Source organism: Notamacropus eugenii, chromosome 1, assembly GCF_028372415.1.
Source record: "Notamacropus eugenii isolate mMacEug1 chromosome 1, mMacEug1.pri_v2, whole genome shotgun sequence".
NCBI lineage: Eukaryota > Metazoa > Chordata > Mammalia > Diprotodontia > Macropodidae > Notamacropus > Notamacropus eugenii.
The window spans coordinates 137,075,676-137,090,467 of NC_092872.1; the positions used below are offsets into that span (position 1 = coordinate 137,075,676).

Genomic DNA, 14,792 nt, shown 5'->3' on the forward strand with positions numbered 1-14,792 from the left:
TAGGGTCATTGGTCCCTGGATCAGGGGCAGCCAACCTTCTGACAATATTGGCTTTGAACAAGTCACTAAATGTCTCTGGGCCCTGTCTGCATAGGTAATGGGATTCTCCTCCTTGGGAATTCTCTATACCCATGAAATTACATGTCTATTTTCATCTAAGAATAATCAAATTAGACCTATGATCTCTCAGGTGGTGCAGTAGACAGAGCGCTGGGCCTGGAGTCAGAAAGAGCTCAGGTCAAATCCAGCCTCAGACACTTAACTAGCAATCTGACCTTCAACAAGTCGCTTAACTGCTGTCTGCCTTGATTTCCTCAACTGTTAAAAAAATAATAATAGCACTTACCTCCCAGGATTGTTATGAGGATCAAATAATATTTATGAAGCATTTAGTACATAGTAGGAACTTAATGAATGTTAGCTATTATTTACAGTTGTTAAAAGAAAAAGCAGGTAAGAAGAATCGTAACAAAACAATATATTAAGTGCTCCTGGTTTCCTTATCTTTTCGATGCTATCAGTTTTTGTTGCTGCTACTATTTTTATATCACCATAATCAGAATCTATTTTGAACTGATTTCTTCCCTCTTCACTACCCTTGAAACTATAACTTGTTAAAGAACTGAAATCTATGTGGAGTGTGTGTGCGTACCATGGAGACGTTACACCCACCTCATCTGCGCTGATTTATACATTTTTGTCTTTTATTCAAGTGAACACAATATAATAGTAAGATCAAATAATATCTAGCCTTGGCACTGGAGGAAAGCATGGAAGAACGCTCATAATTTTCAGCTATTACTGTGATAGCTGATTAGTACACTGGTATAATAATTTTGTCAGTTTAGCTCATTGTGAACCGCAGAGGTAGGAAGAGCCTGGTTCTGGGGATGAGACTTATACTTCAGGAAGGAACAATGGAAAAGGAGGTATTGCTGGAGATGAGGGAGAGTAGGGAGCCGTTCAGAGGAAGAGAGAAAGATTGGTAAAGAAAAAGAGGAGGCCCACTTGGACATGTGTTTGGGGTAGGGATGGAGGAGAGCAAGATAATCCTATGCCTGGGCTTGATTACCTCTGAAGTTAGGGATTCATTGTTAAGTAGTGAATAACTAACACCTACCATTTGCTTTATCAAGCTAAGTCCTCAAGTATAGATAGATTAGAGTAGAGCTCTTGATCCTATCCCTCCTACGTCTACCGTTCCAGGAAAGAATCATTGATATTTTTAATGCTTTCTCTGAAGTACTCCCAAATCCTGGAATCTTAGAGCTGGAAAGGATCTCCTCAGGGAGATAGCATGATTCAATGGAAAGAGCCCTTGCCTTGGGGTCACAAGACCTGGATTCTAAACCTGGCTCAGCCTCTTAATGCCTATAGGTCCCTGAGCAAATCATTTAACCTCTAGGCATCAGTTCCTCATTTGTAAAATGATTGTTTTTGACCTGGTTGAAGGTCTCTTTCAGCTCTAATTTCTGTGATCCTATGACCTTAGAAGACATCACAGCTAACATCTGTCGTACAGTGAAGAATCATAAACATAGGAAAGTAATTTGTTTAAGGTCATACAATGAATTAATATCAACGCGTAATTAGCAGCCCTAATGCAAGTCTCTATCTTTTCTTGACTTGATGATTTTAAATTTGTCCTCTTTAGTAATCTTTCAAACACCCTACTTATAATGTGTTACTTCTCTATTCAAAAACCTTCAATGGCTCCCAGTTGCCAATGAATATAAAATAAACTTCTAGTCACCTAAAGTCTAGTTCCAATTTTTCTAGTTTTGTATCATACTTCATGCCTCCCTTTACTGTATGGTACCTTCCATCTAGGCCGGATGATCAGCTTTTTTCTAGTCTTGTCTAATCATCTCTGTTTCTCAGCCTTTGCTCACTTTCTCAGCATAGGCTTTCCTGCTGTCCCATACGTCTACTTCCATACTTTGATGTCCCTCTCCTATTCTGAAGTTCTTATCCAAGCACCATTTCATCCAAAAAGCCTTTTCTGACTACCCCCCAGTTACAGAATCATAATAATCTCAGATATCTCAAGTTTATTTGGCCTTCTTTATATTTATATCATTCTCCTTTGCATCCCAGTTATTTGGATGTGTGCCTCTTTTCCATCTTAAGACTGCGAATTTGGGAAAGGATTAGTATGATGTCTATCTTTGTCTCCTCATTGCTGCCTAATAACAGTCCTCTCCGTGTTTTATTCAGTTGGTTTTTTTCAGTCTAGGCCTGGGGTTTCACTGGTACAAAGAATCCCTCCAAAGGAAATTCTTTCTGCCAATGCAATGCAATGCAACGTTCTCAACTGATAGTCTTAGGCAACTGAGACACTAAGAGTCAGAATGCTCTGTTTAGGGTCACAGGGCTGGTATGTGTCCCTGACTCCCAGCCTGGCCCTTTAACCACGTTGCCAAGATGCCTTTCACATAATTAGGCATTTAACAAATATTTGTCTAGTGGTAATGATGGAAACATTAGAGAGAACTTACTTCTCCAAACCTCCCAGTCTCTATTATCCTGGAATATCTTATGAATCATCAAAGAAAGATTGTATTTATCACGATTTTAGTGCTGAGTTAAATTGTGAGTGTTCAGTTTTGAGTATAGTGTATTACTGTCTTAAATATTCTTTAAAAATTAATAATCCATGGATGGTAAATATCGCACCTCAGCTAAACAGAAAATTGAATTAGTGAGACCCATCATGCCCGTAATTCTGGATACTGTGTAGAGCAACTGCTTGACTGAGGAACTGTTTATATCAAGACCATTTATATGTAAAAATAGGAAATAGGCCAAGTGAAAGCCTATTTTTTTCTGTTGGTTTGCCTTTCCAATTAGTTCCTTCTGTGCCTAAGAATTTCCCTTAAAGAAAGAGATGTAATCTCAGTACAAATTTGTATTGTGCTTTGCAGGATTTAAAAAGGATTTTCACAAATATTATCTCATTTGATCCCAGAACAATCTTGTGATAATGTACTATCAGCATTATTGTTCTTGTCTTGAAATGAGGCAGCATGGCAGAATGGGTAAAGGGCCATCCTTGCAGTCAGGAAGACCTGTGGTTCAAGTCTTGTCTCTCAAATATGACCGTAAGATAAACCACCAAGATTCTCAAGGCTTTGTTGTTGCTCAGTCATTTTTTTCAATCATTTTCAATTCTTCGTTGGCAAAGATACTGGAATGGTTTGCCCTTTCCTTCTCCAGCTCATTTTATGAATGAAGAAACTGAGGCAAACAGGGTTGAGTGACTTGCCCGGAATCACACAACTAGGAAGTGTCTGAAGTCAGATTTGAACTCATGAAGATGAATCTTCCTGACTTCAGGCCTGGCATTCTATCCACTGAGTCAGCTAGCTGCCCTTTCTCTCAATGCTAAGACTGCTCATTTTGGATAAGTTGTTGATCTGCATCTGTGGCAGAATTTTCTTGCCCGGTGTTTCCCACGGAAATAAAATCATAGGTTTCCATAAATACATAGTTATGAGGGAAATGAGCCTCAGAAAGAGAGGTTTAAGTGAGACTTTGTAAATGATAAAGCCCCAGATCTTCTGACACTGACTCCACAATGCTACTCTGGCAAAATTCAATTCAAGCAAAGGATTCCTTTTTCATTGACTCTCAATGACTTAGCAGAGAAGGAGAAGCATAAAAACATTGGTATTGGTGAGTCTCTGGTCTCATGAATTGGATTTGCCTTGAAGGGTCCTTTGCCCAGCCTGACCCTAGAGGAAATTGTGAAGTAGGCTGAGTTTCAATTCAGTGCCATATCTGGAGTATTGTCTTCAGTTAACCCACTGACAAACTCCAACTTGTCCTGAGTATGGTGATAGCCAGATGAATGAAAAGAGTAAAGAGAAAACAAGGAGGATGGGCTAAGGAACTAGAGATGTCCACCCTGGAGAAGGAAATATTTGTGAGGAGGAGAGAGGAGACATGATCATTCTCTCACCTTGCTTTACCCTCAAAGGCAGAATTTAGAGCAATGGGGGTGGCATTCCATTCAGATTCATAAACATTTAAGTTTTAGACTTCCATGTTCGACACCCTGCGCTAGCCTCTAGGGAGACAAAAAGAAAAAATAAAAGTCTTCACTGATTTATATTTGACAACAGAGAGAAAATTTTTAGTTCAATCAAAGAATGTGTTTCCTAACAACTGATCATTCAAAAGTTTGAAAAGACAGTTTGGGGGTGATAAGTTTCCCTTTATTATAGATATGCAAGCAGAGTCTTGATGATCGTTCAATGCTCTGGGGAGGGGTTGGGGGGAGCAGTGTATAGATGATTCCTTCTCATATAAGAAGGCCACTGGTATCCCTTCCAAGTTGAAAATTCTGTGTTTCCATGTATTCCCTGTTTCTTTCTATTTCTCACTCCTCCCCTCTCCCTTATATTTTTTATAATATAATTCCTTATTCCCATCTATAATTCCTAATTCCCATCTATGACCCCTAAATGCTTAGAGCACCTTCTCAAGCCTTACATTAATGAAATACCCCCTTGTTCTGCATTTCCCTTCCCTGCCTCCTCTTTATGGCCAGAGCCCCATTCCCTTTGGACCTTATGCTGAGGAACTTGTAAGCTACTTTTTGCCAAGTAAATAATAGATTGATTGCTCTGTTATGCCGCACAAATACTGTTAAAGTTGTTACCTAACTCTCTTACCTTCTCTCTGTTTGCTTTTCATGTATTTCCCAACCTATATATATATATATAATATATATATATATTTTTAATAAGTGTATTCTGAAGATGATACTTTGAGTCAGGAGTGGACAAGTTTCAACCGCAGGCCTCTGGAGGATTTAATTTTTTCAGTTACCTACTTCTCCCTCATCCATATCACTAAAATTGCCATTATGATGTAGGGGGTAGAAATGGCCTGTGTGCATTCTCCCCTCCTCCAAGGGCTGCTTTTACTCTATTTCTTCCACTTCTAGAAAATCAAGAAATGGCAGAACCCTACTCATTATAGCTTAGAGATAGCCTCATGACTCAAGGTCAGGGATGGACCCATGGCTCAGGGTCACTTACTGTCTCAGGGTCTCAGTTTCTTAAGGAGCAAATTGGGCAAGATAGTCCCTGAGGTTCCTTCCTATTCTAGATCTGGGATTCTAAAATTTTTGAATTAATAGGTGATATATAGGGTGACCTTTTTTCCACATTTCAGAATTTTAACTAACATTTAGCTATTACTTTGTGACAAAGAACAAATTCCACATTTATTTGTGATAATAGCAATTCATTTTTTTACTTAAATTGAGCTACCATCACAAACAACCCCCTGGATGGACAAAGATAGCACCAATTGTAAATTAACCTTCATCCTGAATCACATGGTGGGGAGGCAGGTTAAAATTGTCTTGGATATTATCCCGCCTTCAGACAAGGGAGGTTAAGAACTTACCTTTTTTTCTATATACTTAGTACCTAGTAAAATGTTCTGTGCAGAGTGGGCAGCCATGAATTTGTGTAGCTGAAAATTGAAGGCCTGCTTAAAAAAAAAAAAAGCTAGCCTTCGAAACTCTGTACAAATGCCATTTCATTTTATCTTCACAACAACCATGGGAAGTAAGTGCTTTGTTATCATCAATGTACAAATGAGGAAACCCAAAGAGGTTAAGTGACTTATCCAGGGTCACACAGCTAGCAAAGTGTCTCTGGTCAGATGTAAACTCAGGTCTTCCTAGACTTCACATCTAGCACCCTATCCACTCTGCCACTTAGCTGCCTAATCCTTTGTGGCAGTGTTTGGAAAAAAAGTGGATTCTAACATAGACTCTCAAGTTTCCTTCTGACCTCATGGGAGGATTGTCACCTATAATTTGCTGATTTTTCTTAGAGAAACCTACTAGCTCATAAAAATAACTGGCTTATTTTTCTCAATCAGAATGACTGTCCTCTGTCCACTTCATTATTGGACCCTGCCTAAAACTGTCTCACCCATCTGACATAATTCCTTTTGTATTCTCCAAATCATCACCCTTCTGAATCATGTGACCCATAAGCTTAAGTCATCTTTGGCATTTTGGATTTTTCTAATGCGAATATGTGGAAGTTGCAATGCAAAGCCAATACTTGAAAGCTGTCTAGTCCATCTCCTCATTCAGAAAAAGAGTGAGCAAGGGCAGGGGTGGGAGGGAGACAAAGGGAGAAATTAGTAATAACCAACTCTGGAGTTGTTCACTCTTTTCTTTTTTTATTATTCTAAGTGAATTAGATTTGAGTCCAGAATGCATTTCATATTTTAAAAGGAAAGGATGAAGTCACTTTCTGTTTTAAAAATTACGTACTGTTTTTCATGGATGGTATAATAGGATCATGGATGCTTAAGTCTCTCTAGCTACCCATCCATCTCTCTCTAACCCCTGATTGCCTAATGGTTTTTAAGAAGTTGTCCAAAGGGACCGCTAGATGATGCAGTAAATAGTGCATCGGACCTAGAATCAGGAAGACCTGAGTTCAAATCTAGCCTGAGACACTAGCTGTATAACCCTGGGCAAATCACTTAACCCCAATCACCACCCCCCAAAAAAGTTGTCTATACCTAAGCCTTTGCCCTCTAACTTCTATCCCTACGTTATACGAAAGCTGCTCAAGAAAAAGTCAATAGTGACTTCCAAATAGCCTGATCAAATGAGGTTTTTTTCAGTCTTCATCTTCCTCATCCTCTCTGTAATTTCTGACATTGTTTGCCCTGGATTGCGAGAGAACCTTTCCTGGTTCTGTTCCTGCTTCTCTAAATGTGACCTCTCTGTCTCCTTTCCTGGGTTATCTTCATCTCAGCCACTTAACACAACTATTCTTCCAAGGTTCTATTAATTTGCCTTCTTAACTTTTTTCAGCTTTCTCTCTGTCTTAGCAAGGGTTCATCCATTGTCACCTCTAGTGAGTGTAGAAGGTAAGTTTGGAACCCTGATCTTCCTAATTTCCAAGTCTAGCCCTGTACCATGCTGCCTTAGGAATTGTGAGGTATCCCATGACTCCTAAATCTGTATCTCTGTTCTCTTCCTAGATGTGTCACAGATACCTCAAATTCATGACATATAAAACTGACCTTATCTTTTCCCCAAGCATGCTTTCTCCTTCTCATTTCATTATTTCTATCAATGACCCTCTCATGTTAAAAACTTGTTATCTATGTTACCTGTGAATCTTCCTTCTCACTCAACTCTCATGCCCAATAGCTGCAAAATTCTGTTGTTGAAAAAAACATTCTCACACATCTCCTTGCCTCCATTCTCTTCTCACTCATTTATCCTTAGTAGCATTGTCATGTGATCTGGTCATATAATGCTAAGATTACTGGGGTGTGGCAGACAGGATAAACCAAGTTGAGGGTAACTGACATTGGTGAGTTGGTGGGGGGGGGCTACCCCAAGTATGTGAAGACTTCCCTTGGAGGGATAGATGGATGAGAACAGTTTGTCCCAGTGGTCATGAAGGTGCCTGAAGCAGGCACTATGGAGTGCATAGAGCTTGGTCAGACATCTCAGAGATGCCAAGGTCATCCACTGCATCCTGGACCATCTCCACTTGACTTGACTTGTGTCTTGCCATTGGATTCTGATGACTCTGGAAGACAGAGTGAGGCCATGACTTTGTGCAACTCTGTCTTAGTTAAAATATTACCCATACTATTTTCCACTCCAAATGTTCATGTAGACTATTTGTTCCCAACTTGTGGTAAAGCCTTCCAAGCTCAAATTGATCTGATCAACCAGTTGGACACACTGTGCCTTGACCCTGACTTAGTTGTGTCATTTTGGTCTTCTCTGAGCACAAAGGACAACAACCAACCAATGCTAAGAAATCTTTGGTAAATCCCTACTACCTGTGAACTGAAGTCTAATCTCCTTTTCCTGGCTTTTGAGTCTTTCCACAGACTGCAAGCAACCTATTTTTGAATGTAATTTTATTCCATTCCCCATTACATCCCCTTCGGCCAATCTGGAAGTGCACTTTCTCCCCCTCTAAGTCATTGTTCAAGATGTTCTCAATACCTCGAATGCTTTCCTTCACCATCTTTGTCAAATTTCTACTCATCCTTTAAAAACCATCCAAAATATCACCTCCTCTATGGTCTTTCTTGATTTCATTTTCTTTCTTGATTTCATTTATTCATTCATTTCATTTATTGATATTCACTTATTATTTCATTCATTTATTCATTCACTTCTCCCTCAGGACTCACATGGAACTATGTTTTGTCCCTCTCAGTTGCGTCATTATCTGGCATTGCTATCTGGGTCTGGGTCTTTTTCCCCACTGTGCTATAAGATACATGAGGGGAGGGACAGGCACTTGTGCACACTTTGTATCTCCTGCAGTGTCTTGTACAATGAATATTGTTCACAGTAGGCATCTGCTAAGTATTTGTCACATTGAACGAGGTTGTTTTTTAAATGAAAATAGGTTTTATTGGCTTCACTAGAAATGTCTTCGTGACTTAAATGTGCAAAATTTGAGTGTACAGATGTTCCAATCAGCACATTTGGTATAAGGATCACAACAAAGGCTCTAGACGTGTTGCAGAAAAGAAGAAGAAAAATCAATAAATTTTGTTAATACGGAGTCAGATGTCTTATTAAATTTAAGCTATATTGATACATTTATCCTCAGCAATATTTCCATAAAGGTGCCTTGTAAAGAATATGAAATGAAATTGCCATACATGGGTGATCTTCTGTGCATCTAAAATAGTATCATTCCTTTTCTCCCCAGAAACAAGCCAATGACCTCGTCAGCACCCTGATGAAATGTACACCCCACTATATTCGCTGCATAAAGCCCAATGAGACCAAAAAATCCCGCGACTGGGAGGAAAGCAGGTAATGTGAAGTTAAAGAATGGGGGAAGGGAGTCCTCTATAAACAATGCTTTCTTTGAGCCATGACTGCTGCTGCAGAGAGAGGGAGAGGGAGGGGGAGAAAAGGGGAAGAGAGAGAGAGAGAGAGAGAGAGAGAGAGAGAAGAGAGATTGTTGCTTAAGTGTGGTTAAAGGTGTATCATAACAGAGTCAGAGAACATGCTCATCTTTCCACTCATTCTGTCATCTTCCCACAAAGATGGTTTGAAATGGCTCCCAGATATGCCCCATAGGCTTTGGAGGAGAATTTTTTTTTATATTAAATCTGTATAGTCTTCCCACCATCTCTGAAAATTATAGCAGTGCCACTCTGCTCTGGATTAATCGTTGATTTTGGCCACTTTGGGCACAATCCAGAGACAAAAATTCCTCCAATTGGATAATACTACTGGGTCGTGATAGGTTTTAAATTTGGTTCAAAGCTCTGTGTAGGCATTCTTTATGTACTCAGATCCTTGAAGGCATTAACAGGATGTGGCATATAATGCTTAGGCTCTGCCTCAAACACACTGACTCTGAGAGCAGGTTTAAAAGCAGACTGTCCTTTACTTTTGGTCTCATGAATCAGCTTGCTTATAAAAGCAGCAAGGGAAAAATACTCTATGTTCTTTCTCCCCATCCAAGGAAAGTATTGATGCTCAAAGAGTGGCTGTGTTAGAGGGGAAACAGCTCTAGGAGAGATGGGGAACATAGATGGCATTCAGAGACCCTCGCCACAGTTCCTTGGCTCCTTAATGAGCCCTGTGTCACACAGATGCATAGTTGCAGTCACCCAGACCCTTCTCCCTCATAAATATCTCCGAGGGACCTGTCCTGTTTGGGATATGGAAAAGACTAGATTGGGTACTACAGTGCTAGGAGGTAATTCTGAGATACAGTCATTATCCCCAACTGGAAAAAACCCTGAACCTAAGTGGGCATATGAAAGGAGATGAGCCTTAGAGAAAAGCACCAGCTTCAGCCGGTAGACAAAGGGTTCTTAACCCCTTTTGTGTCCTAGACCTCTGCGACAGTCTGGTGAAACACATGGAGCCCTTCTGAGAATAATATTTATATATTCATATGATTTAATACGTAGGATTATAAATTAAACCAGTTATATTGAAATGTTTATTAAACATATGCTTGTGTATGTGTGTGTGTGCAATGGATGCCACACTAAGAATACCTGCAGTAGACCATGGAGCCCCCATCTCTAGGGAGGAGTAGGGGGGAAGAAATTTACATGATAACTTTTTTGTATATTTAGAAGGAATAGCAAGTTGTACATGGCAGATTTGCAGTTTCGTGTGCAATCATCTTTTTTATTGTACTATGTTATGGAAATGCTTGTTTTATTCCATAAATTAAAAGAAAAAGAAAAAAATGTGGAGAAAAGAAGGAAAATCCTGTTATTGTCCCCCCTTCTGTTATGTATTATATTAAACACATGTGTACACACACACAGAGATACATATAAACAACATATGTGTTACATCAAAATCTAAAAATCACTTAACTTGTTACTCAGCTTTGGTTGTCAGGCCAGGCTGGACCAGGGCAGGTGGGCAGAAGGAAAGAGACGAAGGCTTCAGAGAATCACAGAATATACAGTTGGAAGGAAAGTTGTGCTGGGGGCATAACTCAATGGAGCCCATTTCTAAATTTTTAGCGTGTTTATACTTCAGAAATCAGCAGATGCTACAAATTGTGGCTTGATTTGTGATTTTATTGACTGTCTAGATGTAAGATCATGAGAAAAAAGTTAATGCAAATTAAAAGTGTCCCTTGCATGTATTTTTTTTCTTTTCCAAAGGCCAGTTGTTAGATATCTAACAGCACGCCCCTGGCTGGAATGGACCTCAAAGGTCATTTAGCCCAACACTCTCATTTTATAAATGGAGAAAAGGAGGCTTAGAGAGGTTTAAGTGTCATATCCAGGAATGAACCCTGGGTCTTCTGACTTCAAGTCCAGTTCATGATATTTTAAAGTGCTTGCCTCCTAGGTCACATACAAATCAGGAATACAGCTAGGATTAAAATTTTCCAAATTGCTAATTCATAGCCCTGTGAAAAAGCTGACACTAAACATCTGGGAATCAACTAGTCATATTTTAAGAACTATCCAGTACAGGAAATTCCATCACGTCCCTCCTATGATCACCCATTCTTAGTGTCAGTAAGTCAATATCAAAAAATTTATCTTTGGGTATAACCTGAAAACTGTGAGAGCATCACTTGTTATTTTAATTCAATTAATCTTTTTTTACTTTCAGTTTTATTGATATGTTTTAACCTTTACTTTATAAACCCCTACAGATTACTATGGTTTCATGAGGGGTCTCTCATAACAAAGTAAATCAGTTAAATAAAGCCAATAATAAAATGATCTCTTCTGAAAGTGCACGTGACATTTCCTATCTATGGCACCCTCCCCCACCTCTTATTACAAATTAACAGAGAACATCAGTTTTAGAAAGCTTAACAGTCTTTACACAGTAAATAACTTTATTAATAGCAACATCTCTTTCAATGCCTCTTCTACAACATAAGTGGTTTTGCCACCACTTCAGTTTTGAGTTTTCCTTTCTGAAAAATGAAGCCTGGTTCTTTTCAAGGCCAAAAGACTTCTAGTATGGTGGTATCCTGAGACATAAAGGAAGCAAATTCTGCCTTGTTCCATCTTTTACGTTCTCCCCTCAAATTAGGGTTATTTCTTGAGTAGATAAGATGGGAGAATTTCCATCTGTCATTTGCAGCCATATTCCCTTCCTCTAGTCACTGTGAGGCTGGAGCCTACATTATACAGAATAAGGATACATTACTTCTGCCCCATCCTTACTTGCCCCAGGAAATAACATTTTTATATTGCACATGAAGCTATAATGCACTTTACATACATTATCTCACCTGACTCTGAAACAATCCTATAATATGGTAAGTCAGAATTATTTGATGTGTTTATTTGGCTGATGGGGACAATGCCACTCAAAAAGGTCAAGTGACTTCCTAAGACTGTCCAACTAAACAGCGGCAGAGCTGGAATTGGAGCATGGGACAGCCGACACACTCACCTTTGCTACCCTCATTGGATTTATGCAGGATTAGCACCAGCATGCTCCATTTCTAACTATGTTCTCCCTCTCCTGGTGGGTCATGGGAAGAGGACGAAGGGAAGAAAATAATCACCATTGGCACTTGTCAAAGAAAAAATGTTAATAATATACTCATGTTTTAGATATGTTGGCCAGAAACATTTTCTATTCATTTAACATTCTAAATCCAAAATTTCTAGCTAGAGAAATGCCCAGGCTGATACAGTCCATCCCATGCCCTCAATCATCTCTCTACTACAAGACTGGTTAAGGTAACAGGTAACTGCTTAAGGTATAGAAATCTTGAACAAGTTTAAAAAAAGTGTTAAGGGAACAGGCATTTATTTAGTGCCTTCTGTGGGCGAGGAACTGTGCTAAATGCCTTTCAAATATTATCTCATTTGTTCCTCACAGCAACCCTGGGGGCTATTATCCACATTTTACAGTTAAAGAAACTGAGGCAGGCAGGGGTTAGGTAACCTGCCCCATGGTCACATAGCTGAGGCTGGATTTGACCTCAGGTCTCCAGGGCTAGTATTTTATCCATTGCCTACCTAATGAAAACTCTCTTATATTCAGTTTACTTATATTATACATATACTTATAGCACCATCCACTGTAACACGTAGCTTCCTCAGAATTATGACTCAAACACAGGTCATTGTTGACCCCAACACTCATAGAATTAGAAGTCAAGGAATCTGAGAAATAAATAATCTTGTAATTCCCTGATACTATAGCACTTTCCTTTCCAAAGGCTAAAAAGTGGGTTAAGCCACAGTTAATGGGACAACTGAGGTTATAGCTTAAATTGGCTCCATGAGTCTTCTTCATAGACCTGTCTTCCTTTAGGAAAGTAAACCATATTTATTGAACAAGTAGTTATTTAGCTTTCCAGCACACCAGCTTCTCTGGGGTTGTCTAATTTCCCTCACTTATGAATTGTGAGCAGGTACAACACTGCTGAATGTCAGTGACTCTTCGGAAGGCATTTGCATTGCTGGGTGTCTGGACGAAGTCAAAGCTTAGTTCCTGGTGGACTTTGTTACCTAGACCAGAAATTGTGTGCAGTTTGTGCATTGTGGGTTTGAGTTTTTTTCTTCCTCTTTGAAAAATGTGTTTTTGTTTGGATCCTGGCAAAACCACTTGGCCTGAAATTTGAAATGCTGCCATAGCACAGTGCTCAGGCCTTGACCTACTTGAGGTTAATGGCTAATGGAAGATTTGATGAGAGGACTCCTCTTTGGAGGAGAAAACAACACAGGGTCTGAAACAACGTGGTATTGCTAGAAACTGTCTGATGTTGGCAAGAAGGCTGCAGGATTAGCAAGGCCTTCTAGATGTAAACACAACGACAAACAGGAAAACATAATTTTTAAACATCCGATCTTTACCATGAAGGTGGTGTGGCTACTGCTGGTAGTTGGACATAGGACTGCCTTTGACTGCAAAAAGATACAAATTTCTGGTGCCCTCACAGATGTGATTGGCAAATCTGTTTTATCAAAGATCTGTCTCTCTGACAGAAATTGCTTGACTGCTTGAGTGAATCATGATGAATTTTTTGAAAGGACTTTAAAAAACTAAAATATATTCTCCTTTTACTTGTGATTTATACCAAAGGAATGTCTCCATTTAAATGTTTGGATAGTAACTCCTGAACTTAAAAGCTCAGAGTGAAGCTAAATTTGGAAATTATGAAATTCCTATTAAAATGAGCCACCTCCCAAAATGTGGTTGAATTTGATTGTAAAAGCAAATGGATAGAAAAAAAAATGGTAGCTTGTTTTCTCTGAATTGGAATAATCGAGTCCTTTGAAAGTCAGAGTATGCAGCTGCCATTACCCAGATAGTTCGGGTGAAAGTAGGTTCTTTTTTTTTTTCTTTTCTGAATTGTCTGGACAGTTCTGACTATTTAGTCTTATTGCCAACCACGTTTACACATTTTTTTCTAAGAGGCCTCTTCAATATGCAAACATTCCTCAAATGTTCATCCTGGACATTTTAAAATGAGGCCCCCTTTATGTAAACTATTAGCACTGAAAATAGTAATCATAATTAAGACCCTAAATGGAAAATTTGTGCTGAGAAAAACCTTCCCACCTCCATTCTTTATCAACGGCTAAGTTTTATGAATGACCTGCATAGATATCATTGGATGGCTCTCAGGTGAGCATTTCTTAGGGGACTACTTTGTGCCAAGCATTGTGCTAGGTATCTAGCTCCTCTCAAGGAGCTTATAATTTAGCCAGAGAATGTCACATGTACAGATTGTAATATGTGATATATAACGTATGTTATATATGTAATATATAATATATACATTAATATTATTGATGGAGAGGTACTAATGTCTGAGAGTATGAGGGATGGAACCTGAACTGAGCTTTAAAGAACCAAGAGCAGGGGTGGGGTCTTGAGGCCGTACTGTGAAGTTAGGATTCAGTCAAAGGGCCACATTTGAGAACCTAGAAGGCCACATGTGGCCTTGGTTGCAGGTTCCCCACCCCACCTAGAGATTCTAAGCTGTAAACAACACTCCAGTCAGGGGAGGAGAGCCAGTGCCAGGACGAGGACTGGACTTGTAGTCAGGAGACCTGAGTCTTGTGGGTCTTAGCACTGCCACTAATTCCTATTCTCTTGGCCAAATCTCTGGACCTGTCTTGGTTTCAGTTCCACTATCTATAAAATAAGGCGATCTCTAATTTTTTTTTTAAGCATTTGAGATTAAGAGAATTGGCCAAGGTCATACAGCTAGTCTGAGGCCAGGTTTGAATTCAGGTCCTCCTGACTCCAGGGCTGGTGTCTAACTTCTAAAAATCTCAGTGGTCCAAAAAGT

At 39.4% G+C, this 14,792-nt stretch overlaps 1 protein-coding gene across 1 annotated transcript in view; it reads left to right on the forward strand.

Annotated features, from left to right (window-relative positions):
- Positions 1-14,792, forward strand: part of MYO1E (myosin IE) — a 226,980-nt gene that overhangs the window by 147,710 nt on the left and 64,478 nt on the right. Inside the window, exon 17 of the mRNA XM_072615613.1 lies at positions 8,736-8,842. Within this exon, the coding sequence (XP_072471714.1) occupies positions 8,736-8,842 (107 nt within the window). The remainder of the gene's footprint in view (positions 1-8,735; positions 8,843-14,792) is intronic.